The 24,096-nt window shown below is 35.5% G+C and overlaps 1 protein-coding gene across 7 annotated transcripts in view; it reads left to right on the top strand.

Annotated features, from left to right (window-relative positions):
* The window catches only part of LSM14A (LSM14A mRNA processing body assembly factor), a 69,530-nt gene that overhangs the window by 24,257 nt on the left and 21,177 nt on the right, over window positions 1-24,096 (top strand). For all 7 annotated transcript variants that reach the window (XR_014019656.1, XM_081274353.1, XM_081274352.1 and 4 more), the window contains exons 2-4: window positions 1,737-1,900; window positions 5,692-5,821; window positions 20,628-20,750. Coding sequence is in view for 6 of the 7 variants with exons in the window: in XM_081274353.1 (XP_081130479.1) it covers window positions 1,737-1,900; window positions 5,692-5,821; window positions 20,628-20,750 (417 nt within the window). In the remaining variant the exon portion in view is untranslated. The remainder of the gene's footprint in view (window positions 1-1,736; window positions 1,901-5,691; window positions 5,822-20,627; window positions 20,751-24,096) is intronic.

The following is a 24,096-nucleotide window of genomic DNA, read 5'->3' as shown; positions in this document are numbered from 1 at the left end:
GACAGTCTTTTAATAAGTTGCCTAGACTGACCTTGAACTTGTGATCCTCTTTCCTCAGCTACCTAAGCAGCCAGGATTCAGGTGTGCACCACCAGGCCCAACCTGTTACTTGTTCTTGATGCATATATTGTGCTGTTACTTTGCTACTATAAATATTAGTCCTGAATATTTTTCATGTATCTTTGAAGACCATGTTTTATTTCTGTTATTGTTTTTTTCTTCCCTCCTTATTCATTGCTTCTTTTACTTCTCTTTTCTCCGCTTCTTTTCATCTATCTCTTCTGTAAAAATTTTCTCGATTCCATACTCTTTATACTTTTTTTTCCTACACATTCCAATATAAGCTGCTTGCCTGAATATGGAATACAGATTCTTTTCTAATTCATTCTGAATTTACTTGGATATAGTTTGAATGGTTTGATTAGGCCTTAGAAGACCTAATAGAACTTCTCTCTGATTTTTGTACAAGAGCCATTGATTTTTCTCTCTGCTCCAGAATGAGGCTAATTCTGCTCCAGAATTAGCCCACTTTTCTTTTCTTCAGCCTCCTTGTCACTTCCTCCTGACTGCTTAAAGATTGTTTGGCCATTAGGAGAAGGGGAGCTCTACTGGGGCATTCGACACCTTTTCACTTATGACACCTACATCCCAGTCCCCTTCTACTAAGTTAGGGAATAGTAGTGAAGATTTCTCCGGACTTAGAGTAGACAGGGAGTATGCTACATGTGGATTCTGGGCTTGGTCTTCCAGATTGGACTAATTCAGTCTGTATTTGAATAATTTGGGAAGGGGAGCAATACTGGGGATTAAACCCAGGGCCTTCCGTGTAATAGATAACTGCTCTACCACTGAGCTACATCCAGTTCTTTTTGTTTTTTTATTTTGTGACAGGGTCTCACTAAGTTGCCAAGGCTGATCTGGAACTAGTAATGCTCCTGCCTCAGCCCTCCCGAGTTGCTGGGATTACAGGCATGTGCCACTGCACCTGGCTTGGATACATTTTTCAGAATTCTTAAAGGCAGTGAATCTGAAAATTAAATAATCATTAGAGACTCAGGGGGTTGGTTTAATATGCGTTTTTCTGGACTCTGTCCCCAGAATGTCTAATTTTGTCAAAATCTTTATTTACAGCCAGTTTACCCTGTTGCAGGTGGTCCACAGTTTACCTTTGAATAGTGCTTAAAATAATATGTCTTAATAATGCAGTAGATATTTTAGGTAACTCTGGAGTTTCAGGCTGTCCCATGAGGCTGAATAACTGACAGTTGCTCATTCTAGCTTCTAGAGAACTTTTTGCTAACCAAGTAATTGTTACCTTAAAAAAAAAAAAAACAGGACTTTGTAGGCTGGAAAAATCTTTGTTGCCACCCCCTCCCTAACCAAGAAGTAAGACAGAAGTTTGAAAATAATTATTTTGCTGAATGGGGACATTAAATCAGCAGTGCAAGGAAGGACATTTAAATACCTTTCCATAGTCACCAGAAATATAGGTAAATATAAACATAGGAAGAACACAACCTCATAATTCTGATAATCTTTTAAATCAAGTACATTTAGCTTAAGCAAAACCCACTGTTGTCTTCTTTAAAAAAAATGGTATCTACAAATCAATGAATACCTTCTGACATGATACTTCAAAACTGCAGCTTGATACTTGGAACAGTACTAAGAGGCCCTACCTGAATGTGTGAATATGATGACTAGAAGCACATCTCATATCTTTATTTTCTCAACAGTTCGATCCTTTGGTACAGAAGACAGACCAACAGATCGTCCTATACCACCTCGAGATGAAGTCTTTGAATATATTATATTCCGTGGAAGTGATATTAAAGATCTCACCGTTTGTGAGCCACCAAAACCACAATGTTCTTTGCCTCAGGACCCAGCTATCGTTCAGGTAACTGATAATAAATTGTCTTGGAATACAGGTAAACTTTGCACACATGCATAATATAACCCTTGATTTGCCTCTGCTAGTTGAATGTGTAATTTACCATTTCAAAGTTGCCTGAATACCTAAAATTACCTAGATAATGTTCTTACCTAGATTTTTCTATTTGGATTGTAAATTGGACTAAATAAGAAATAGCTGCAGAATCTATAAAATATTTTTTTTTAATTTAAACAAGACTAGTGTTACAATGATTAACATTTATTGAAAGCTAACTCTAGAAGATACTCTATTCAAAGCACAAGCACTGTACATAAAATCAGTCCTCATGTACCCTCTGAGTTTGATCCATAATTTTTCTTACTTTTACAAGTAAGGAAGTTGAGAGAATAATTTGAATAGACCCAGGCAATTTGGCTCCAGAATCCAGGGCTCTATAACACTACACTATTCAGATAATGGTTTATATTACAAACTAGGGTGATGATAGCTACTCTTAAGTAAAAATTATTAGGTTTAATGGGAGGAAAATGCCAAGTCACAATATATATTGTATGATGTGCAATGGTATATAATAAGATAGCATAAACATAAAAGGATTTTTTAACATAGACAAGTTCTTCAATTTCCAAAATAAAAAACAACTCTAATATTCTCAGAAAAAGAAACTGGAAATTTGCATATTTTATTAAAAATAGAAGCATACAATATGTAAACAATTATAAATTATTAATTAAAGCTATCCATTACAGTATATGTTTACATGTTCATTGGAAACATAAAAGCTTTCTGAATTTTGGCCATAACAAAAGAATATTTAATATTTATTTTTTAGTTGGACACAAATACCTTTATTTTGTTTACTTATTTTTATGTAAAAATACATTTATATGAGAGCATAGCTGATTAAAAGTTGTGACTCTCCCATGATTTTCCTTCTGAATTCATTTTCTTCTTGCTTAAGTTTTTGTCACTTAAAATATACTTGTTCAGGGGCTGGGGTTGTGGCTCAGCGGTAGAGCACTCGCCTAGCATGTGCTAGGGGCTGGGTTCGATCCTCAGCACCACATAACAATAAATAAAATAAAGATATTATTTCCAACTGCAACTAAAAAAAATTTTTTTTTTTAATAAAATATACTTGTTCAGTTGTTTGGTTTTTTTTTTTTTTTTTTTTTTTTTTTTACTTCCAGCTATTAAAGGATAATATCTAATAAACTCTTCTACAGAAAATATAAAATTGAATATGATATTTAAATGAAGAGGGAAAAGGACCTTTTTCTTTATTTACTGTTTATTTATTCACTGTTTTTCCCTTGAATAAAATGTGTTCTTGTAGCATAAACTGTGAAAAATTCTCCAGTCTTATCTATCCCTCCCTTTTAAAGTTTTCTTCTTAGGGCAAGAAGTGTGATGTAATCTCCAAAAAAATGTAAATTTTTTAGCTGGAGAAAGAAAAGATACATTCTTTCCTGTGTGTGGTGTGCTTTTTACTAGGGATTAATGCAAGGGCACTACCACTGAGCTACACACCCACACCTCCCCACACCCCCGACTTTTTGATAGAGTATAGAACTTGGCAATCCTCCTGTCTTCTCTTCCCATGTGATACCCTCCCTGTCCAGCCAAGACACAGACACTTTTTTCTTCCTGCCTTTCTTGTCTAGCAGTTGTTCATATGCAAGAGTAAGAATTGTTAGAAAGAATAAACAGTGCTTTAAATACAAATAAAAAGTTCTGGTTCCTAAGGAAAACAATTCTATATAATTCTAAATTAAGTATTTTCTAAATTCCTTTTAAAAATAAAAGGTTATTTTCATTAAGTTCTATTCCACCATAACTCTTTGAGTACATAAGGATAAATTGGTGAATTCTGTACTTCAAGAAGTCACCAGATAGATGGGAGATGCTTCACCTCCACTACACATTCTTTTTTTTTTTTAATATTTATTTTTTAGTTGGACACAATACCTTTATTTTGTTTACTTATTTTTATGTGGTTCTGAGAATCCCAGGGCCTTGCACATGCTAGGCTAGTGCACTCCTGCTGAGCCTTGGTCAAATTTCTTTATTAAACAGGCATTTATTTAGTGTTCCGTGAATAGTTAGTTAACAATCAGCTTATGTGACAAAAGAGATAAATGGAAAAAGTGAATAAAGAATACAGAATGATGAACCAGAAATTTTCTTTTTTTGCTTGTAAGTCTTAAATAGAAAACAAGTCATCTTCATATAGCAAGCTCCCTTTCCCTACAAGGTTTTGCAAAAGTGTTGCAAAATAGCTGCCCACATTAAAGACTGGTGTTATTTTATTTATTGTCCCTTATATATATCTTTTTAAAAATTTTTTTTTTAGTTGTAGACTGACATAAAATATCTTGTTTATTAATTTATTTTATATGTGTTGGTGAGGATCAAACCAGTGCCTCACACATGCTAGGCAAGTGCTCTACCACTGAGCTACAGCCCCAGCCCCTTATATATGTCTTTTTTTAAATATTTTTTTAGTTGTACATGGATACATTATCTTTATTTATTTATTTTTATGTGCTGAGGCTAGAACCCAGGACTTGCAAGTCAAGCTACAACCCCAACCCTACATATATCTTTGATAATTCTGTAGCAACCAGTTATTCGAGTTAATCAGTTTTAGAGAGGGAGAAAAATGAAGAGAGCACAAATCAAAATGGTGTTGAATAACTTCTTCCAGCCATCAGAATCTTCAACTTGTTCATTTTATTCATTCAGCAGTACTTATTGAGTACCTAGCATACAGTTGATATTAATAATGAACACAAGATAAAGATCTTCCCATAAATGACCTTATATATTGGGCTGGGGTTGTGGCTCAGTGGTAGAGTGCTCGCCTAGTATGTGTGAGGCACTGGGTTCGATCCTCAGCACCACATAAAAATAAATACATAAGGGGCTGGGGGTGTGGCTCGTGCGTGCGGCCCGGGTTCAATCCTCAGCACCACATACCAACAAAGATGTTGTGTCCGCCGAGAACTAAAAAATAAATATTAAAAATTCTCTCTCTCTGTCTCTCTCTCTCTCTCTCTCTCTCTCTCTCTCTCTCCCCTCTCTCACTCTCTCTTTAAATAAATAAATAAATAAATAAATAAATAAATAAATAAAATACATAAATAAAAGTATTATGTCCATCTACAACTAGAAATTTAAAAAATGACCTTATATCCAGGAGCCTTCAGTACATTCATATTTACATTATGGAATATTTTATAATAAATTAATAAAATATATGTGTATTAAATATATTGTAGATTTGGTAAGTTAAGATTTATATAAAAAAATCTTCCTCAACTTAATATAATTGCCTATAAAAATGTTTTGTGTGGGATATGTTGGTTTCTGCATGTCATTCCTATGAATTTAATAGTAGTCCTCAAATGGTTGAAAATAAAAGGAAAATCACAAATGAGATATCACTTCTTTCAGTACAGACTGACATCCAGTATTACTGAATGCAATTTTTCCTTAAACAAAGTTACTTTACTTACTCACTTTTCATTTATTCTTTCCTAAATCTGCTATAAAACTCTTAAATCACAGGATGATTTTTTTTTAGAAAAAAGTGTTTGTAATTCCCATTGAGTATAATTGGTACATAATTTACAAATATTATGTTGTTCAGCTGTTGTAATACTAAATTAAAAAGTCATGGTAATTGCTTTTATACTAGTAGTTATAATTTAATACTTGAAAGTTTTAAAAAACTGAATTTCTCTCCGTTATATTCATGTTGCTTAGGAAAATAACCCATGATTTTCTTTCAGTCCTCACTAGGTTCATCTACTTCTTCATTCCAGTCAGTGGGTTCCTATGGACCTTTTGGCAGGATGCCAACATACAGTCAGTTCAGTCCAAGTTCATTAGTCGGGCAGCAGTTTGGTGCTGTTGGTGTTGGTACGTGATGCTTTTCTTTTCCCCCATAATTTCCTTTTCTTTACCACAAAGGTATAAAAAAACTTAACCACAAACTTTTAAAAATGTTTTGATGTTTCTTTTGCAACTTTGTTCCATGATGTTAAACACATGGTGATTATTTTTTAAAGTCAGTCTTTTCAATGATCAATGGTTTCATGGAGGTCAATTTTCAGAATAATCCCATTGTAAAACTGGATATATCCAATTAGCAGATTCCTTTAAAGTTTATTTTAAATTCATATAAGATACATACATCCATTTAAGATGAACATTTTTTTCAAATGGATTGAATCTTCCAAAAGGGGATATTAACTATGGATATCTTTTAAAAGCTACCTGTGAGAGATGCCCACACATGGTATATTTGAGGGCTTAGTGCTCTCTTGTAACAATGTTTTTGAAACATAAAACTAATGAGAGGGAATGGGGGTCTACCTCAATGGAAGAGCACTTGCCTAGCATGTGTGAGGCTCTGCCGGGAATAAGGGGCAACTGCAGTGAGAATATACAGGAAGCCTGGCATGGGTTGGGGTTTTTTGGTTTTTTTGTTTTTTTGTTTTTGTTTTTTTGGTGCTGAGGATTGAACCCAGGGCCTTGTACATGCGAGGCAAGCACTCTAACAACAGAGCTATATCCCCAGCCCCCCTGCTTTTAATTATTAAAAGCCTCTCGACACTTTGGTACACACCACCTGTGATCCCAGAGTGGCTCAGGACGCCAGTTTGAGGCCAGCTTCAGCAACTCAGCAAGACCCTGTCTCAACATAAAAAATTAAAAGGGCTGCAAATAATTTTTAAGTTTGTCTTTGTTGAAATTCCCACAGTTGGGGCTGGGGATGTGGCTCAAACGGTAGCGCGCTCGCCTGGCATGCGTGCGGCCCGGGTTCGATCCTCAGCACCACATACAAACAACGATGTTGTGTCCGCCGATAACTAAAAAATAAATATTGAAAAATTCTCTCTCTCTCTCTCTCTCTCTCTCTCTCTCTCTCTCCCCCCCTCCCTCCCTCTCCCTCTATCACTCTCTCTTAAAAAAAAAAAAAAGAAATTCCCACAGTAAAGAATGACTCAATTGCCTGTCATGTATGAAGCCATAGGTTTGATTTCCCCCAAATTTCCAGCAACATAAAAAAAAAAATAACTTTGAGGGCTCAGTGATAGAGCGCTCGCCTAGCTCGTGCTAGCTCGTGGGTTCGATCCTCAGCATTACATAAAAATAAAGATATTGGGCTGGGGATGTGGCTCAAGCGGTAGCGCGTTCGCCTCGCATGCGTGCGGCCTTGGTTCGATCCTCAGCATCACATACCAACAAAGATGTTGTGTCCGCCGAGAACTAAAAAATAAATATTAAAAAATAAATAAATAAATAAATGAAGATATTGTGTCTGTCTACAACTAAAAAATTAAATATTTTAAAAAATAAAATAAATAACTTTGAGACCTGTCTCTAAATAAAGTACAAAATAGGGTTGGGGATGTGGCTCAGTGGTTGAGTCCCCCTGAGTTCAATCCCTAGTAATGAAAAAAGAAAAAAAAAATTCAAATCTCAAGTTTTAGCCATTTATCTTTTTAGTTCCACTGAAATTATTTACAGAGATTCATAGAGAATCATAAATATAGTTTCATGTTTTTCTTAAAACTCATTCCCGAGTTTTGTTAAAATTAACTTAATTTCTTCCTATGATTATACTTTTTTAAATAGACTTTTTGTGTACGTAAATGTTTTACTTATTCACAAAAAAGATTGAGGGAAAAAACAAACTCTAAAATTGGTTATAAAGCTGGGCCATGATGGCACATGCCTATAATCCCAAGCACCTCTGGAGGCTGAGGCAGGAGGATTTTGAGTTCAGAGCTAGCCTCAGCAACAGCAAGGTACTAAGCAACTCAGTGAGGCCCTGTCTAAATAAAATACAAAATAGGGCTGGAGATGTGACTAAGTGGTCAAGTGCCCCTGAGTTCAATCCCCGGTACCCCAAAAAATAAAATAAAACTGGATATAAACAGAAATGACAGATGCTAACTATATAGCAAATTGATGACATAACCACACAGAGGGAAGAAAATTTATTTGAATAACTTAACAGTCATTAGGATGTATTTCAAGAACAAATGGAATGGGGCTGGGGATGTGGCTCAAGCGGTAGCGCGCTCGCCTGGCATACGTGCTGCCTGGGTTCGATCCTCAGCACCACGTACAAACAGAGATGTTGTGTCCGCCGAAAAAAAACTAAAATAAATAAATAAATTCTCTCTCTCTCTCCCCCTCCCTCCCTCCCTCTCTCTCCCCCCCTCCTCTCTCTTTAAAAAAAAAAAAAAAGAACAAATGGAATGACATCTTAACTTAGGTCTATAATTGGTAGTGTTATTGCTATTGTTAATTCTTAAGCAATTTTATTTATATTATAGGATAGGGCAAATGAGTAATATTGTTGTTGGGAAACTGTTTTTACTGTGGAGAAGGGAGATACAAATAATGGAAAGGAAAAAGGTGAGAAAGAACTCTGTGGTGTTGAATGTGAATTAAAGGTATGAGTCTCAACTCATTTTTTTAAACAGTTATTTCCTGGCTTTGTTCATAGAAAGCCTGGAAGCAATGCCACCAGAGCAGAGAATATGTAGACTGGCTCCTGGTTTCTAAATACCATTTCTCATTAAAAGGAACCAGGACCCCTTGAAAATAAAAAGAGACACTTGTGGTTGTACATATCTATAATCTCAGCCCTAAGCAACTAGCACAACCCTATCTTAAAATAAAAAGGGCTGGGGATGTGGCTCATGGTTAAGCATTCCTGGAACTTTTTTTTTTTTTTTTTTTTTTTTTAAAGAGAGAGAGAGAATTTTTAATATTTATTTTTTAGTTTTCGGCGGACACAACATCTTTGTAAGTAGTGCTGAGGATCGAACCCATGCCGCACGCATGCCAGGCGAGCGCGCTACCGCTTGAGCCACATCCCCAGCCCCTTGTTTTGTTTTGTTTTGTTTTTTAACAGAAAAATGCTTTCTAATAAATGAGTATTAGTGCAGGTTAAGTATCCCTAATCTGAAATGCTCCAAAATCTGAAAATTACCTTTAGACTGTATGCATAATCAAATTTCATATTTAGACTTGGGTCCCATCCTCAAGATATTATTTATATGCAAATATTCAAAATTTTAAAAAATCTGAAATTCAAAACACTTCTAGTTCCAAGCATGTTAGATAAGAGATACTCAATCTGTATAGATAACCACCATTTTGTAAATTCCAGTATAATAATAAGCAAAAATTAGCAGTGGATGCTAAAATCATTGGTTAAAAGGTGTTGGAACAGGATATTAACATGTTCTTAAAGTATAATTCTTTGCTTACCTACTAATTACAAAGGGAGAGAAATGTTCCTTTATTAGATTTTAGTGGTTACCATCTTAACCAAGTGGTCAAGTTTAGCATTGCATTAGTTAAATACTTTTGTAAAGAATTTTGTGTCGGGGCTGGGAATGTGGCTCAGACGGTAGCACGCTCATCTGGCATGCGTGCGGCATGGGTTCGATCCTCAGCACCACATACCAACAAAGATGTTGTGTCCACCGAGAACTAAAAAATAAATATTAAAAATTCTCTCTCTCTCTCTCTCCTCTCTCACTCTCTCTTAAAAAAAAAAAAAGAATTTTGTGTCTCCTGGGCTGGGATTGTAGCTGAGTGTTAGAGCGCTTGCCTTGCATGTGTGAGGACCTGGGTTCGATCCTCAGCACCACATAAAAATAAAGATAGTGTGTCCATCTACAACTTAAAAAATATATATATTTTTTTTAAAAAGAATTTTGTGTCTCCTGATGTGATAATTGATGGGAAAGGGAGGAGTATATCACCTTGGTGGTGTTCTTGCTGAAAATACAGAATCTAATGTATTCAGATGGTGGGACGTTCTACAGAACAGTTACTGAGATTTGTCAAAGGAAAAACCCAAAGAAAGACAGCAAAACTGTTTTAGACTGGGAGCCTGAAGAGAGGTAACATCCAAATGCAAATTTCAGTTGCTAATACTCTTGAGTCTGAGAAACAATCTAAAGAATATTTTAAGGACCACTGAGGAACTTTTGAGTGTGGGCTAAATGTTGATTGGTATTATTGCTGTTGATTTTCTTAAATGTAGTAATGGTGTTGTTAACCACATAGGAAAATGTCTTTGTTTTGAAGAAATGGTTCTGAAATATTCAAGGGTGACTGGTCAAATTAATTTGTTACTTATCTGAGGAAAAGACTAGTATGCATTTTGAGAAATAAAGAAATGGAAAAATGGAGTAGGCATGGCAGGATGTTAGCATTTGGTGAGTCTAGAGGAATGTATTAATATTTGATTTTAACATAAGTTTAACATTTTTCAGGATTAAAAATTTTAAATATTTATTTCCTTTTATACTTAATTCTTGGATAGGTAAAATCTGCAGTAGTAACTTTGGTCCATGAATTTCCTAATCCTATTCAGGTTGTAAGATCAGCATTATTTATACAGGCAGTTTTATTGTGTGTGTGTGTGTGTGTGTTTGACAGTACTGCGGATCAAACCCCAGGGATGCATGGTAGGCAAGTGCCCCATCACAGAGCTACATCCCAGCCCTGTATTATTCTTTTTGAGACTCCTTTTACTAAATTAAATAGTAGGCTAACATCAGAATCATCATTGTTTTTATTTCTTATGTTTGCTTGGCTTAATATGTATGAAAATTTTAACAGGATCTAACACATACCATCAGTGTAATAACTATTTCTGTCCCTCTTTAAGGACTGTACCTCCATTTGGGGTATTTGTGATAGTATAATATCTATTCCTTGTAAAAGCTTTTATCTTTTTTGAGATGGGGTCTCGCTGAGTTGCTTAGGGCCTCACTAAGTTTCTTTTTTCTTTTTTTTTAATGGTTTTTTTTTTGTTTGTTTTTGTTGTTGTTGTAGTTGGACACACTACCTTTATTTCACTTATTTATATGTAGTGCTGAGGATCGAACCCCAGGGCCTCGCACGTTCTAGGCAAACGCTCTGAGCCAAAACCCCAGCCCCCTCACTAAGTTTCTGTGGCTAGCTTTGAACTCGTGATCCTCCTGCCTCAGCCTCCTGAGCTGCCAGGATTATAGGCATGCACCACCACATTAGGCACTTTTATTAAGTATGTATTATTATTAATATTATGGTTTGCAGTTCAGTGTTGTTTGATTTTTGCAGTGCCAGACTATTTTTGAATGGTTGATTTCCATATTGATAAAGATATTTGTGGCGTGGCTAATTAGGAAACTATATATTAGAAATTACTAAATAAATAAAATTAGCATCGATCAAGGTAGTAGATGTTTTTAGGAAAAAGAATTAATTCAGATATAGTTTGTGTTGGAACAAATAAAGCCAGATTTTAATCTAAGCCTCCTTTTTTTCAGTTGCTAATACTCTGATTTTTAGAAGGAAGATTAAATGAATTAGGATTACTGTATTGCTATGTGATGAGGAAAGCCTTTTCCATTAAAATTTTCATATACAGATGCTCCTCAGTTTATTATAGGCTTATATCACAGTAAACATTAAGTCAAAAATAGTGTGAGTCAAAAATGCATTTAATACACCTACCCTACCAAACATCATAGCTTAGCTTATCCTACCCAAACATATTTACAACAGTTACATTCACCTATAGTTGGGCAAAATCATTTAACACAAAGCCTGTTTTGTTTTGTTTTTAATACTTTATTAGTTATTGATGGACCTTTATTTATTTGTTTATATGTGCTGCTGAGAATTGAACCCAGTGCCTCACACATGTTGCGCAGTTGCCCTACCACGACTCCAGCCCACAAAGCCTGTTTTATAATAAAATGTTAGATATTTTATATACACACAGAGATGGGCATTTAGACATACTGGGATGGGAAGACACAAAATTAAATATAAAAAAAATTGACAACACCATACGCTGTAGAGTATGGGTGATTTACTCTTGTGATCAGAGGCTGACTGGGGTTGCAGCTTGCTGCTGCCACTCAGCATCATAAGAGAGTGTCATTGCATCTGGTAACCTGAGAAAATATCAAAATTCAAAGTACAGTTTCTTCTGAATGAGTACGCTTTCATACCATGATGAACTAAAAAAAAAATCATACATTAGGACCCATCTCTATTACTATTGTAACTTGTCACTATTTTATTTTAATATATTTTGGAGAGAGCTTCTTAAAGTAAAAGACAGCAGTCCAACAGAAACTGGAGCAAGGGTTTGTGACTTATTACAGTTCACAGAAAAAGAAATACAAATGGCCCTTAAACGTGAAAAAGATGCTTTGATCTTGGTTGTATTAAAAAATGTATATTGGGGCTGGGGATGTGGCTCAAGCGGTAGCGCGCTCGCCTGGCATGCGCGCGGCCCGGGTTCGATCCTCAGCACCACATACCAACAAAGATGTTGTGTCTGCCGAGAACTAAAAAATAAATATTAAAAAATTTTCTCTCTCTCTCTCTCTCTCTCTCTCTCTCTCAAAAAAAAAAAAAAAATGTATACATCTCGGCCTGGGGTTGTGGGTCAGTGGTAGAGTGCTTTTCTGTCATTTGTGAGGTACTGGGTTCAATCCTCAGCACCACATAAAAATAAATAAATAAAGATAAAGGTATTATGTCCATGTATTCTACAACTAAAAAAAAAAATGTTGGGCTGGGGATGTGGCTCAAGTGGTAGTGTGCTCGCCTGGCATGCGTGCGGCCCGGGTTCAATCCTCAGCACCACATACCAATAAAGATGTTGTGTCCGCCAAGAACTAAAAAAAAAATAATAAATATTTTTTAAAAAATGTTAAAATATATATGTACATCTCAGTTCTACACTGAGACATCATTTTGATAGAATGCCAGAATTTTAAATACATATTCTTGGGAAGTCTGTGAGGAAACAGATATTCTCATACATTAAAAAGAATAAGTGACAGATAGACTTAGTATCTTTTTGAAGTGTTAGATGAACAGCGTGCCTTCATTTTATTTAATTTTTTTAATGTGGTGCTAAGGATCAAACCCAGTGCCTCACACATGGTAGGCAAATGCTCTTCCACTGAGCTACAGCCCCAGGTAAAATAATTCTTATGTACAGAGATTAGATCATTATTGCCCTTATTTATGGACACATGAAAAATTAAGTACCTCAATAAATGAAGCATCAAAACACATTTCCATATGCTACCATTGGTGAATAGACAATGAGAACTTACTACTACAGTAAAAAAAAAAATGACTCAAGCAGTGTTAATGGTACAGATTGATGATGGTACAATTATATAAAATATCTTTTTTATTTTTATTTTTTAGTTGTACATGGACACACCTTTATTTTATGTATTTTTTTAATGTGGTACTGAGGATCGAACCCAGTGCCTCACATGTGCTGGGCAAGTGCTATGTTGTCTGCCTGCTCCTTCCTATAACACTTGTACAAGTTAATAATCCTGAAAATTAAGTGTATAAAATAATAGTTTGCAGCTGGGCACAGTGGTTCATGCCTGTAATCTCAGCAACTTGGGAGGCTGAGGCAAGAGAATTGCAAGTTCAAGGCCAGCCTCAGCAATGTAGTGAGTCCCTAGGTAACTTAGTGAGACCCTGCCTCAAAATAAAAAGGTTTAGGATTGTTGCTCAGTGGTTGGTTAAACACTCATATGAGTTTAATCCCCAATACCAAAAAAAAGAAAAAGAAAAAAATTGAAACGGGTTTACTGGTATTATACATCTTTCTGCATAATACTCTTAGGGGCAAGATAAAGACAATTGCATACATTTTAGTTGATTAAACGTGCAACCAGTTATTTTAATGATTGTCTTAGATCTCCAGTGTTTTGTACAAATTAATTCTTAATCACTGTTTAATAAAGAATTAGAAGACATGCATATGAACCTTACAATTAGCGTAAAAATAGGAGGATATTTTATTACACATGTCAAACTTAGGCTTGTTAAAGATCTGCTATGTGAATTATAAAGGAATTATTCCAGTTTAAAAGGAGATATTGTGATGGGTGCAGTGGCACATGCATATAATCCCAGTGTCCTGGGAGGCTCAGGCAAGAGGATCACAAGTTCAAAGCCAGCCCCAGCAAAAGCAAGGTGCTAAACAACTCAGAGAGACCCTGCCTCTAAATTTAAAAATACAAAATAGAGCTGGGGATGTGGTTCAGTGGTCCAGTACCCCTGAGTTCAATTCCCAGTTACTGCCCCCCCACCGCCCCCCCAAAAGGAGACTTACCTATATACATGTATGATTACACCACCAGTGTGACTGTGCACCGGGTACAGCCAGAGCAGTGAGAAATTGTGTTCCATTTCTGTACAATGTGTCAAAATGCATTCTGCTGTCATGAATAACTAATTAGAACAAATATTTTAAAAAATTTTTAAAAGAAAAAAGGAGACACTAACAGACTGGGAAAAAAAAAAGAGAATGAGAGTGACCCAACTTAATGATGTTTATAAGAGATTCAGTGATATATAGCAAAGGAAAAGACATACCATACAAACACTAATAACAAGAAAACCATGTTGTGTTTTTAATAACAGAAAATTGATAAAGATCAGGGATACTGCCAGAGATAGATTCTTCACAATTGTGAGGGTCAGTGTTTTATAAAAGTAACATGCACCATCCTAAATGTTCATGTTACTTTTATAAAGCAATATACTCAATTGCAGAATACCTTTTTTGTTGTTGTTGTTTGTTTTTCTTCAAGTAGAAATGTCCTATTCAACAATATAACAAGTTAAATTCCAGAAAGAAACTGGGCACAGTGGAATACATTATAATCCCAGCTGCTTGGGAGGCTGAGGCAAGAGGATTGCAAGTTTGAGGCCAGCCTTGGAAACTTAGTGAATCCCTGTCTCGAAATAAAAATAAATAAATAAAAAGGGATGGGGATATAGAACTGTGGGAGAGTGCCCCTGGGTTCAGTCCCAGGGAAGGCCTCCAGAAAGATTGAAATCACATACAGTAGACTGAGGATATAGCTCAGTTGGTAAAGTGCTTGCCTCACATGCACAAGTCCCTGGGTTCAATCCCTAGCACCACAATAAATAAATACAGTTGCTGGAAATGGGTAAAAACCCCGAAATTCCTTTAAAAAAAAAAAGAAGGAAAAAAATCACAGTACATTCTCAAACCACAAAGAAGTTAATTGCGAAACTAATAAAGATATTTTGAAAAATTTCCAAATAATTTGAAGTGTGACAAACCTGTTAATCTTCGATAGATCAAAGATGAAATCACAAGAAAATTTTTAAAATGTTTCTCCCAATTTTTAATTTAATTTTTTATACAAATCGAGCACAAATTGTCATTTCTCTGGTAGTACATGATGTTCTCCCACATTTTTTTATTTGTGCATTATAGTTGTACACATTTATGGAATTTTGTTATATATTCATACATGCCCACAGTATAAAAATATAATTTTTCATTTTTAATTTAATGACTACAAATTGTAACATCAAGGGGCTGGGGATGTGGCTCAAGCGGTAGCGCGCTCGCCTGGCATGCGTGCGGCCCGGGTTCGATCCTCAGCACCACATACAAACAAAGATGTTGTGTCCACCGAGAACTCAAAAATAAATATTAAAAAAAAAGATTCTCTCCTCCCCCTCCCTCTCTCTCTCTCTCTCTCTCTCTCTCTCTCTCTCTCTCTCTCTCCTCTATCTTTAAAAAAAAAAAACTCTTCAAATTGTAACATCAAGATTTGTAGTCTTATGAAACTAGAAAAGGACAGAAAATTATCCCAAAAGTAATAGAAAAAAAATGATGAGCAAAAATCAACAAAATAGAAACGTCATTATATGATATAAATTAATTATCAGTAATAAAATTTAAGGTTGTGGTGGTGAACACCTGCAATCCCAGCAACTCAGGAGGCTGAGGCAGGAGGATCACAAGTTCAAGGCCAGCCTCAGCAACTTAGTAAGACCCCATCTCAAAATAACAAGGGCTGAGGATGTGGCTCAACACCCTTAGGTTTAATCCCCAATGCCCCCCACCCTAAAAAAGTTTTCCTTGAAAATTTTTATAAAATTGACAAGTCCCTAGCCAGACCAATCAAGGAAAGAGAGAGGAAGAAAAAATACCCAGGTATAAAGAATAAGAGTAGCCAGGCATAGTAGTGCACACCTGTAATCCCAGCAATTTAGGAAGCTAAGACAGAAGGATCTCAAGTTCAAGGCCAGCCTCAGCAATTTAATGACACCCTGTCTCAAACCACTCAGGTGATGGTGCTCACCTATAATCCCAGTGGCTGGGGATGCTGGAGCAGGAGGATCACAAGTTCAAGGCTAGCCTAAGTAATTTAGCAAGGCCCTAAGCAAATCATTGAGATCCTGTCTCTAAACAAAATACAAAAAAAAAAGGGGCTGGGGATGTGGCTCAGTGGAAAAAAACACCTTTGGGTTAAAAAATCCCTAGTATTTAAAAAAAAGGAGAAAGAATGAAAGTAGAGCTGGGGGTGTAGTTCAGCAGTAGAGCACTTGCCTAGCAAGTGGGTGGCTCTGGATTCAGTTCCCATCACCACAAAAATTATTATAATAATAAAGAGCAGGGATAACTATAGGCCTTAAAGAATGATATAAGGAGCACATGCCTATAGTCTCAGCAGCACAAGGGTTTGAGCCCAGGTATTCAAGGCCAGCCTGGGTACTATAGGAAGACCCCATCTCTTTAAAAAAGTAGAAAAAGAATAATATAGGGCTATTATGAGCAACTTTATGTCAAGTTTTGACAGCTTAGATAAAATGGACAGATTCTTTGAAGAATACAACTTTCTTAAACCAACATAGAGAAAATAAAATCTCAGTATTTGCTAATGAAGTTGGAACTATAATTTAAAATCTCCCACAAAAAAAAAATGTAGACTTGCTTTACTGGTAAATTCAACTATGCATTTAGGAAAAAGATAATTTTTACTAATACTATACGCTCTTTCAGAGAACTGAGGAAGAGGAAGTACTTAACAAGATAACCAAGGTTAGGTAACTGAGATAACCAAATCTGACAAGATCATTATCTTATGAGAAAAAAAATTACAGATCTGTGTCCCAGAAACAGTCATAAAACATAAAAATCTTTGACAAAATATTAGTAGAGCCAGCAATTCTGAACAAGGAGATCATGTAATGATAAAGTGAGGTTTATCTCGAAACGGTAAAGTTGTTTAATGCTTATTAACAAAATCAAGAATAATTGTAGCCATCTCAAGGGATATCAAACAGGCATGTGATAAAATTCAACACCCAGAGAATTTCCTAAATTATATATCACTTCTGTAAATGAAAAACAAGAACTAACATAATGGTGAAATGATGGAAGTTTTCCCCTGATGTCAGAAATAAAGCAAAGGCAAAATTATCCCTTACATTAAGACAAGTAAATGATATTAAAGGCTTAAAGATGGAAAGAGAAAACTAAAAATGCTTTATTTTAGGGTGATGTGACTGTGTAGAAATTGTAAAGGAATATTAAAATCACTAGAATTAATGTGTGAATTAACTATAAAAGGTTAATGTACATGGTAAATATATGGAAGTCTATTGTACTCTAGAACAAATAGTGACTGGCAAACTTGCCTATATGGCAAGTCCAGCTAGCCTTCTATTTTTATAAAGTTTTACTGGAACACAGCTATATTCATTTACTTACTTGTTGTTTATGGCTGTTTTCTCACCTTCAAGGGAAGAATTGAGTCATTATGCTGGGATCATATGGCCTACAAAGCTTATATTTGCCTATTGATACCTGATATAGAACAGCTTTTTAGGAATTGAAATGTGTAATAGTGCTGCTTAAAATAGCATCAATAAACTACAAATATAGCTAGGTGCAGTGTTGCATGCCTGTAATCCCACCAATTTAGAAAGGAGAAGGGTTACAAATTTGATGTCAGCCTCAGCAGTTTAACAGGACTGTCTCAAAATTATGAAAGGGGCCCGAAGCAGTGGCACATGCCTATAATCCCAGCAGCTGTGGAGGCCGAGGCAGGAAGATTGCGACTCAGCAATCAGTCAGTCTTCAGCAAAAGCGAGAAGCTAAGCAGCTCAGTGGGACTCGGTTTCTAAATAAATGCAGAAATGGGCTGGGGATGTGGTTCAGTCGTCAAGTGCCCCTGGGTTCAATCCCTAACACCGCCCCTGCGCCCCTCCCCAAGCCGCCGCCCCCCCCCCACCAAAAAAGGGATTTTTAGCAAGTTATTTTTAAATCTCTGTAACAGTAGTTCTTGCTGGAGAGGGAGTCATTTGGCCCTCCTTCCTAAGGGGACATTTGCTGATTAAATGTATAGAAACACTTTTGGTTAAATAAAACTCAAAAAAATGAAAAGATTGGAGATCTATATAAATAGAAAATTAATCCATGCTTATGGATTGAAAGAATCAGTATATTTCAGATGATACCTTCTGCTAAATTGATTCATTGTAAACCCAATCAGAATCCTTCAGATATTTTAAAAATAGAAATTGTCATGCAGATTCTAAAATTTATGTGGAAATTTTTAAAAAAGAGTATCCTGGACAATCTTGAGAAAGTTTAAGGTTTGTGCAACCCAATTTCAAGACATATTATAAAGCTACAGTAATCAGAACTTTGTTGGCCTAAGGATAGACAAATACATTGGAAGTGAAGAATAAAGGATATAAAAGAGGTAAATCCATCAGATACGGACTTACAAAAAAGGCTCCAGTTTAGCTCGAAGGAGAAAGGAACGCCACTTTAACATATAGTGGTATAGCTGCTGAATATCTATGGAAAATATAAACCTTGACCTTACTTATTCTTTTTTTTTTTTTTTTTTTTTTTTGTGAGAGAGGGAGAGAGAGAAAGAGAGAGAATTTTAATATTTATTTTTTAGTTCTCGGCGGACACAACATCTTTGTTGGTATGTGGTGCTGAGGATCGAACCCGGGCCGCACGCATGCCAGGCGAGCGCGCTACGGCTTGAGCCACATCCCCAGCCCTTGACCTTACTTATTCATAAAAAATATTTTGAGGTATATTATAGGCTTAAATCAGAATTGGGGTAGAAATAATTGGTGTGGTGTGACCAGAAACTTGAAGAATTTGAAGATGTAGAATGCTTACTCCAGGGGGCAGCAGAGGAAGATTGATTGAGGTGAGGAAGCACAGCAGCATAGGGCTAAGAATACACATCATCAAAGTAGCTTATGTTTTGGTCATTGCTCAAACTAGAGCTAATGGGATCGATTCAGATCCCCCATGGAATTCTTTCTTTTTCTTTTATTCTTTTTTTTTTTTTTCTTTTTGAGATAGGGTTTCACTAAGTTGCAAACGCTGGCTTTGAACTCTGAAATCCCCTTGCTGGCTTTGAACTCTGAAATCCCCTTGCCTCCCAAGCTGCTGGAATTACAAGCATGCACCACTGCCCAGCTCCCCCACAGAATTCTTTAAAGTGCTAATCACAGCATTCCCAGGAATATTGTAGGAGTTTATGTTTGGTCTTTTCGTGACCTGGCTAGAATGGCACTGCCTAATTGAAGTGCACCTCCAAAGGAGTCTTAGTGACTCTGAGATACTGTGCTATGTCCTGATGCCCCATTTTAAGAGAGAGATAAACAAGTAGAATTCATTAAATTGGGATCAGTAAGGAAGAGTAGCTTAAAGACCATGTAAAGTTAGTAATGGTTGAAGGAATGGAGTTGCCTACCCTGGGAATGAACAGACTGCAAGGGGCATGCTGTTGTGGGCTAGACTGGTTAAAAGAAGGAAAGTGATCAGAAAAGAGGTAGACATATAAGAGGGGGGCCTTATAAATTGAAATAAGTAGTTCATACTTGTATCTTGACAGTAATAATGTGATTATATTTCTTTATTTTATAAAATATTCTAGTTATCATCTTTATTGAGTTTAGATGATGAGGATGGGGAACTATTGAAATAATATTAAATGGGGGAAAAACACAGTATATAAAAAGTGAATAATCCAGAAGTTCTGTAGAAACTTATAGAGGATCAACATAACCAAGCATGGGAGATAACTGGATCCATTCCAGGGACTGTATTACCCAAACTTTATGTGGCTGTTTTAAGCAGAATGCAGCTCCACAATCCCGTTTTAAGGTGAAGCATTGAAACTGGGATCTTTTGTCTGTTGCCTTGGAAATGCCGAAGAAGCTTCTAATCTGTTAATTTGGCCATTTGTGCAGATACTTGGTATCAGAATAATTGAACTTAATGTTGGTATCAAATGTATCATTTCTGCTACTTCTTTATCTGATGTGTATCCTTCCTGTTGCATTTGCACCTGGGACCCTTCTACATGTGTATAAAAATTGTTTGCATCCAAGTATCCAGGGCTTTAAATTGACGTTTTCACCCTACATTGTCATGGTTTTCCAAACTATTGTTTTATTTTATTTGTGTGATTATTTATTTTTGGTGTTAAGATTGAACCCAGGGGTGCTTAACCACTGAGCCATATCCCCAACCCCTTATATGTTGATTTGCAAGTCAGGGACTTGCCAAGTTACCTATGACCTTGCTGAGTTGCTGAAGCCAGCCTTGAACTCATGGTCCTCCTGCCTCTGCATCTTAAATCACTGGGATGACAGGCATGCACCACCATGCCTGGCTTCAAACAATTATTTTATACACTTAATTTTTAGAATTATTAAGTTGTATAAATGTTATAGAATGGAATAAGCAGACAACATTAAGATGATATTTCATATAATTGAAAGATTTTATTTTTGTCTTGTTTTTGTTTTTTTTGTTGTTGTTGTTGTTAAAAAAAAAATCTTCAAGCTGGAAGCTCCTTGACATCTTTTGGAACAGAAACATCAAACAGTGGTACCTTGTCCCAAAGTAGTGCAGTTGGTTCTGCATTTACACAGGATACAAGATCTATAAAAACACAGTTATCTCAAGGTAAGCCTTTTTTTTTTCCCCCTTCAGATATTTTTCATTCTAAATTTTTGTAGTGATTTTTTACTCTCTCTGAGCTTTTGCAGTTTGTAAATTACATGTATAATTTCTATTTAGTTCTTTTAATTTTTTTCTCCTAGTTATTGTATTGTAATTAATGTGTCATTGAATAACATACTATTTAGACTTTAAACTTCTTAGATCATGAAACTGAATGGTGAACATTCTCTGTTTTTTTTTTTTTTTTTTTTTTTTTAAACAATATTTATTTTTTAGTTCTCAGCGGACACAACATCTTTTGTTGGTATGTGGTGCTGAGGATCGAACCCGGGCCGCACGCATGCCAGGCGAGCACGCTACCGCTTCAGCCACATCCCCAGCCCCATTCTCTATGTTTAATGTGTTTTTTAAAGCAATTATGTAATTTGTGAATGGCACTTACATATATCAAATCAGTACCAGATTTACCACTGAAGATGAGCTAGCCTATATAAATTTGAAATACTATCTGAGAAAAATGAACTATTCATTGTACTGTTGCATCTTCCCTAACATTCTAATAGGATGTAGAGCAGTCATTCTCAGTGTGGACCACCCACAACAATGTCATCTAGAGCACTTCTGGAAAATGTAGGTCCTAATCGAGACCTACTACATCAAAATCGCTGGAGCAGGGATCTGCATTTTAATAAGCTTCTTAAAAGATCCTGTTTTATTTTTAAACTTTTTCCATCAGCCAGTCTCATAACCTTCAGTAGTCACAAGATTTCAGTCAACTTTTTTCCATTGCTAAAGTGGGTATTTATTGGTTCATTGCTTTACATGAATGTTTACTCTTTAATAGAGCAATGTAAAGTTATTTTAGAAAGATGCTGTAATCAGGGCTGGACTTGTGGCTCAGTAGTGGAGTGCTCTCCTCGCACGAGTGAAGCACTGGGTTCGATCCTCATTACTACATAAAATAAATAAAGGTATTGTTTTTATCTGCAACTAAAAACAAATGTTTTAAAAAAAGAGATGCTGTAATCACAGAATTAATACTTTTGTTATCAATGAAATAAAAATACAATAAACATAAGTAAAAATATAAAAATAATCATAAACTTAGTACTCAGGAATAATATTTACATTTTGTGTAAGAATTAAAATTTTCAAAATGTTTGCAGTGCTCTTAACATAGTGCCTCAGACAGCACATGCTCAGTAGATATCAGCTATCTTAATCAGTAGTCAATATCAAACCTAACATAGAAATCCCAGAAGAATTCTTATTAATAAATACAGATGCCTGCTATCACTACTACTCAGCCTTAAAAAGTTTTAGCTAAATCAGGAATATATGAGGCAATAAGAAAGCAACATAAATATTGAAATTAGCATTATTTGTCAATGTTAATTTTTTACTTGGAATTGAATTCACTGAAAAACTTAGAAATAGGAAGGGACTCAAATTAGAAGTAAAATATCCCCAAATCACTTAATTCATACAATATAATGAGGATTAAAGAAAAGGCTCACAACAGTCAGAAATAGGAAATTATGTATAAGATGCATAATAAGAAATGGATCCACTTATATGAAGAAAAATGCAAAATGTAACAGAGTGACATAAAAGAAGTCACATATAATGAGAAAAACATCTTGTTCCTTGGAGAAAAATTCAGTATTGAGAAGACTTTACTTCTTACTAATTAAATTTATTGCACTTTTAATCCATTCAAGTGGAATAGTAGAAGAACTTAAACAGAAAGTTTTGTTTGTTTTTGTAGGGTTGGTTTGGGGGTGGGTGCTGGGGCTTAAGTTAACCTAGGAACGCTCTACCACTGAACTACAGCCCCAGCCCTCTCCCCTTTTAAGTTTTTTAGTTGTAGATGGACGCCATACCTTTATTTTATTTATTTACTTTTGTGTGGTGTTGAGGATCAAACCCATTGCCTCACACATGCTAGGCAAGTGCTCTACCACTGAGCCACAGCCTCAGTACCCCCAGCTCCCATTTTTAAATTTTTATTTTGAGTTAAGAGTCTTGCTAAGCTGTCAACACTGGCCTCAAACCTCAAATTGATCCTCCTGCGTTGCTGAGATTACAGGCTTATATCACTTTACCCAGCAGAAAAAAATGTCTTTAAAATAAACTTGGACATAAATAGCAGGACATGGAAGCAAAAAGAAAAAGAATTTAATAGATGATAAAAGTATTATTATTTTTAAATTTATGGAGAAAAACTGGTTGTTCCAGTGAATGGCGTTGGGGCAGACAGTAGTTCCTGATCATTTAGAGGATTTTGGTGGGAGGTTATTTAAGGTACTAGGGATTGAATGCTTTGCACATGCCAGGCAAGCACTCTACTACTAAGCCATATCCCCAGCCCAAAAACTTTTTAAAAATAAATTTAAATGTTAAATTTTAGGTACAATTTTATTAATTAAAGTTGGAGGTATATTTATATAAAATTGTTAAAAAGAAGGGCTGAGAGTGGCCATTTTAATCTCACCAACTGAAATTTCTTAATATCACAAAATTAAAACACCTGGAATTTTCTTTAAACTGTGATAAGAATGTGAGGACACATGGGGCTGGGGTTGTAGCTCAGTTGGTAGAGCGTTTGCCTTGCATGTGTGAGGCACTGGGTTCGATCCTCAGCACCACATAAAAACAAATAAAATAGGGGCTGGGAATGTGGCTCAGGCGGTAGCGTGCTCGTCTGGCATGCGTGCGGCCCGGGTTCGATCCTCAGCACCACATACCAACAAAGATGTTGTGTCTGCCGAGAACTAAAAAATAAATATTTAAAAAATTCTCTCTCTCTCTCTCTCTCTCTCTCCTCTCTCACTCTCTCTTAAAAAATAAAATAAAATAAAGGTATTGTATCTGTCTACAACTAAAAAACATTTTTTTAAGTGAATTTTTTAAAAGAGAATGTGAGGACACAAGAGGATATATTTATTTAATTTTACTCAATATCTTCTGGATTTATTCCTATATTATGCCCACATTACCTACATTACCCTATTTATAGCAAAACTGTCATCATGATTACTAAACTATATTTGTAAAAAAAAATGTTTTAAACACAAACAAATTAATTTGTTACTTGCTCTGATTGCCCCATTATATGTACTTCTCTAGTGCTTCTGAATGATGGGATCTTTTCTCAAAGAAAGGGTTTAATAAAGAGCTTTAAAAAGATCATTTTGTGTAGTAAAATTAACTACAATATAGTAGAATTATATTTTACTGTAATGTAGTAAAATTAACTATATTGTATAAATATAAGATGTTATTGTATTTTATGTTATAAAGTTAACTGTAGCAAAATACTTTCAAAAAATATTTACAAGCTAGGTAT

This window comes from Spermophilus citellus, assembly GCF_964194105.1.
Source record: "Spermophilus citellus genome assembly, chromosome: 18".
Taxonomy (NCBI): domain Eukaryota; kingdom Metazoa; phylum Chordata; class Mammalia; order Rodentia; family Sciuridae; genus Spermophilus; species Spermophilus citellus.
Note: the sequence above shows the minus strand (reverse complement) of the source record. Positions and strands in the feature narration are given on the sequence as shown.